This window comes from Rutidosis leptorrhynchoides, chromosome 4 (genome assembly GCF_046630445.1).
Source record: "Rutidosis leptorrhynchoides isolate AG116_Rl617_1_P2 chromosome 4, CSIRO_AGI_Rlap_v1, whole genome shotgun sequence".
Lineage (NCBI taxonomy): Eukaryota > Viridiplantae > Streptophyta > Magnoliopsida > Asterales > Asteraceae > Rutidosis > Rutidosis leptorrhynchoides.
In genome coordinates, this window is record NC_092336.1 from 191,220,810 (window position 1) to 191,225,317 (window position 4,508).

The window sequence follows — 4,508 nt, forward strand, 5'->3', positions numbered from 1 at the left end:
CACAACAATTTGCTTATCTTGTCGAAAATATTAAATCATATGGGAATTTGAATTAAAAATAAATCGAAATTTTTCGGGTCATCACAACAAGAAACATGAAACCGAAAAAAGAACTTAAATGTCCTTAATGAGCGAGCCGAATTTATCCATTTCGGCACCTTGAACCACTTTCTCCTTACGCTTTTGGTGATGTTTGTTCCTAGCCGGAGGACGTGGGATTTCACTAGAATTAATAAGATTTACTGTAACCAGTTCACTCTCGGCCATACACTTCATCATATCATCAAAAGTCGCAAAAGCCTCGTCGGTCATAAGATGCTTTGTTAACCCCGAAGAAGCATCATTGCCCGGATCCGCAAAACCATTCTTCTTATACCTTACTCGTCATAAACAAGTTTTGAATGGATATTTGGTTAATGACAACCATTAATACAAAAGTTTAGGATTGAAATCCCTAATTTTGATACCACTGTCTTCAAATCAGAAACACCCCATAAACAAATACTTTATATAACAGTACAGATAAACGAATTGCGGAGTACATCTTTAACCGGATTTAGCTGATCAGTACTATCAATGCAATACCAATCCTTAACGTAACATGTTTATAATAGTACGACTAATACATAGCAACTTTCTAAAATACCAATTAATAGGCTACAAATTGCAATGTCGGAAGTAATATTTTAACCATCATACTTGACTTTTTCTTTTTTACAAATTACTGCACGTATCAGAAAGAATAAAATTGCCATATACAGGTAAATGCAGCAAAAACAATATATAACCTGAACCCATTTCTGTTATTAAAATCGTTGACGTTAGCAAAGATTGCATTTTTGCAAACAGGCAGTATAATTTGTGACGAAAAAGTAGGCATGATGGTTAAATATATATAACGACCGGAGTACATGAAAAAGAATTTAACCAGTATGAGGCTTTGTTAACTTGGTGAGAGTTTTAACCATCCCTTTTGCAATCTTCCAAAACCAAAACAAATTCATCAACGCCAATGCTGATGGGATTGTCAACAAAGTGTAAAATCCCAATGGATAATAAACTAGCTTCACCTGCAAAAAAAATAAAAAAAAAAAAAAAAAAAAAGAACACGATAAGAGATGTTAGAGCCTGTAATGGCCAAACATAGTGGAGTAAGTCTTTTCTGGCTATCAATTTAACAAGGTAGATGTGACAACATGGGCGGGTTGAGTAACAAAATATAAGTTGAAATGGATCAAGTTGACCCAAAAACTTTTGTCACAAAATATTAGAGTAAAAAATACGTAAGTGATAGTGTCATATATGATTTCAGAAGTTATATTATTTCAACAATGATCGGGAAATTTTGATGAAATGATTAGGAGGTTTTAAACATGATCCCTTTTTTTTTAAAGACTTGTGGGGATTGAACTTAATTTTTTTTTCTTTTGTGTGTGTGCGCGTTTTTTTCTTTTTACCTGATCAAAATGTGTATAGAGATGGTAGAAAAGGTAGATGAACAAAATGATCCTAGCAACCTGCACAAACACAAAGCCGTGTCTATTTATGAAAACCAAAATCACAAGAACAATAACGAAAAAGAGTTAATCACCAAAAAGACTAATGTATTTTGGACCAAAAAGACTAATGTATTTTGGTCATTCTGTGCTTTGTTCTAATATTCAGTATTCTAGTAAACAATCAAAACCAAAAGGATTAAAGTATAATATGGCATGGTTATATAACTATTAACACATGCCTCATTTTCGGATTAACTCTACAGAGATTTAGGGTACGATAGACGTTACCAACCACCCTACGAACATTGCAATGCCATTTAACATGTAAAGGGTGGAGTTCTTCTTACTGGCAACATCCAGATACCTACATACGAACATGTAATAATAATCAATCTTTGGTCTTTAAATGTTAAAATAAAATTTGAAAGTGTTTTTTGGGGCCAATGATTACCATCTTAGATTCACAAAAGGAGTCGTGATCTCCGTAAAAAGAACAATAAGGATATAAAACTGAACTTGACCACTTATGAGGGATTGAACAATGGCGAACAACGATAGCCCATGGTGCCAAAACTGTCAAAGCAAGAGAGATTAAAATCAATAACAATAAAGATACAATGAAAGGTTAATAATGCTTTAAAGGGTCTTAAGTAATCAAAAGCTTGTTTGGCCCAAGTCAAGATATGGGTATACGTATACTTACGTATTCAGCACCACCTAAAGTCGGATATGTCCATACAATCATCGCGAAATCTGACAAGAAATAGCCAATGGATATCTGCATAAGCACATTCCATTTTCAATGATTTTAGTTTGCGGATCCCACAAATTACAAATATAAACTAAACATACTAAAAATCATATTAAGATCTCAACAATCCATAAAATGAGGACGTTAAATGGTGCAGAATTACGGGGTTGGAAAATGGGCGAGTTGGGTAACAGTGTCAGCTAGATAATCAATGTGTTAACAAGTATGTGAAAACTATGAGTAAACATATATGTATAAAATTCTACTCCGTAATAAACTGATTTGAGATGTTGAAGACATGTGTCTAACATGTTCAGCAATCATCAACCCGCTTGAACCATTTCATTTCTTGTAAGCTAATACACTTAGAGTAAAAATGGGTCAAAATTGCCACCTCTATAAAAAGTGCAAATAAAAAGACATACCCCAAGTAGAGTGTCGGATGATACAGAAGATCGATTGATAATCAATTCTTTTTGGCCGTGTTCGTCAAAAAGATTTGAAATGACCAAAAAGTACAGAGAACCAATGGCAGCAAACATTGCATGGAACGTCGAAAAGCCCCTAAATCCGTAAACTAAGACCAAGTTAGCTCATAAAAGGATAATAGTAAGCTTTAGGCAACAGAACCATTCAAGGAATAAGTAAAATTACCGATTTTTCCATTCAAGTTTCTTCTTTTTATCAAGTTTAATAAATCCTTCATAGACCAAGGGGCTAATTATGCCCGTCAATTCATAAACCTTCAACACAAAACTGTAACCTGCTTAGAATTCGAGGAAAAATACAGCACGTCTATATAAACAGTCAAAGAGAACTTATTAGACACTTAATGACCTTTGATTTTAAACTAACTAAAATGTTATGGTTCGTTAGGATTATTGCAACTTGCCCAGTTAGTAGCGATAATCATATTTATGGATGTTTGGATGTTTGCTTTGAAAGTGATTATCTGATTAACCTGTAATTGTACCCTTATTTGATCTATTACATTCTTTTTACATAAGTTGTGAAATACTCTACCCCATGAAAACTGAATATCACTAGTTTAAGCAACAAAAACACATCCAAACACCATCTATCACAGCACATATAGTTCATGTGATTATTCAATAATCAATATCATATCATTACTATAAGATTCTAGATTTTCAAGGCATAGTAATCACTTTGAAAATGGCGATTACACATTTCATTTAATTAATCTTTTTTTGGTTTTTGGTCAACAATTATAAGCTACTCTACTTTAGCACTTTTTGACTTTTTGTTTCAAGTTACAATTCAACATAATACTCATGGTGCAACACATTGTTCAATCAAACTGGAATCTATGTACTATCTATTCCATTTTATATATATACCATAAAAAAATATAACCACAACCCAAAAGTAAAATACACAAAATTAAAAGCAAAACTACTTACAGTTTTACACATAATAATTCCTCCAAAAACAGCAGACAACCACAAGATTTGGTTACTTAAAGTAGCATGATCAGAAATAGTCTCATAAGCAGAAACAGCATAATCCATATTTCTTCCTTCCATAATTCTTTTTGCTTGCAAAAATCTAAGCAAAAAACCAAAACTGCATAAAAATCACACCTTAAACAAAATTAACAAACACCCACTTCAAGATTCACACAACCCCATAAACCCATAACAAAAAGTTGCAAAATTGATTAAAAAAAAAAAAAAAACTAAAACTTACTCGGGTGTGTGAATAGGTACAAAAAGTAAACGTTATAGGTGGAAAAAGCTAATAATCCCTGAGTTATGAAGATTGTAATCGGGTAATTGATAACGCCAGGAAGTAGATTTTAAATTATTGCTTGCTCATATAAAGATTGTACTTACAAACGGAAATTATTTTATTTAGTTCATAAATAAATAATGTATATGTATATGAAATAGTTTTAAACTGGGGTGATGATGTGGATAAAAAAAACTTGAAGGCAGATAAATGGTTGATGTTTGTTGGATATTTACAGTAGACCGCACAACTGAGAAGACCTTTGATTTTTGGGCCCCTTTAGAACGGTCACCGGTGTGGGGGCAATAATTTTTTATTTATTTATATAGTTAGTGTTATAATTTTGTAGGCTTATAACTACCTTTAGTGGCCTAGTTCTTGACTGTAGACTACTAATAAGAATATGAGAGAATATATTTAGTGTGTGTTTTATAAACTCATAACACACATATTTATACTCAAAAAATCTACTATACAATATCTATAATAATAATAAAATTAACATC

General features: G+C 32.3%; 1 protein-coding gene across 1 annotated transcript; it reads right to left on the reverse strand.

Annotated features, from left to right (window-relative positions):
* Positions 1 to 766: 766 nt before the first annotated feature.
* LOC139842738 (uncharacterized) lies at positions 767 to 4,205 on the reverse strand. The gene is made up of 9 exons (XM_071832848.1): positions 3,961 to 4,205; positions 3,675 to 3,819; positions 2,905 to 2,993; positions 2,676 to 2,814; positions 2,203 to 2,277; positions 1,951 to 2,072; positions 1,788 to 1,863; positions 1,458 to 1,517; positions 767 to 1,070 (listed from the first exon to the last, which is right to left on the reverse strand). The coding sequence occupies exons 2-9, from the start codon at positions 3,795 to 3,797 to the stop codon at positions 924 to 926; spliced, it is 831 nt and encodes a 276-aa protein (XP_071688949.1). The 5' UTR covers positions 3,798 to 3,819; positions 3,961 to 4,205; the 3' UTR covers positions 767 to 923.
* Positions 4,206 to 4,508: the final 303 nt, after the last annotated feature.

Coding starts and splice junctions, on each gene's coding strand:
- LOC139842738 (XM_071832848.1), bottom strand. CDS start 3,797: ATGGAAGGAAGAAATATGGATTATGCTGTTTCTGCTTATGAGACTATT. Junction 2,073..2,202: donor CTTTAGGTGGTGCTGAATAC/GTAAGTATACGT, acceptor TTGCTTTGACAG/TTTTGGCACCATGGGCTATC. Junction 1,864..1,950: donor CCTTTTGTGAATCTAAGATG/GTAATCATTGGC, acceptor GTTCGTATGTAG/GTATCTGGATGTTGCCAGTA.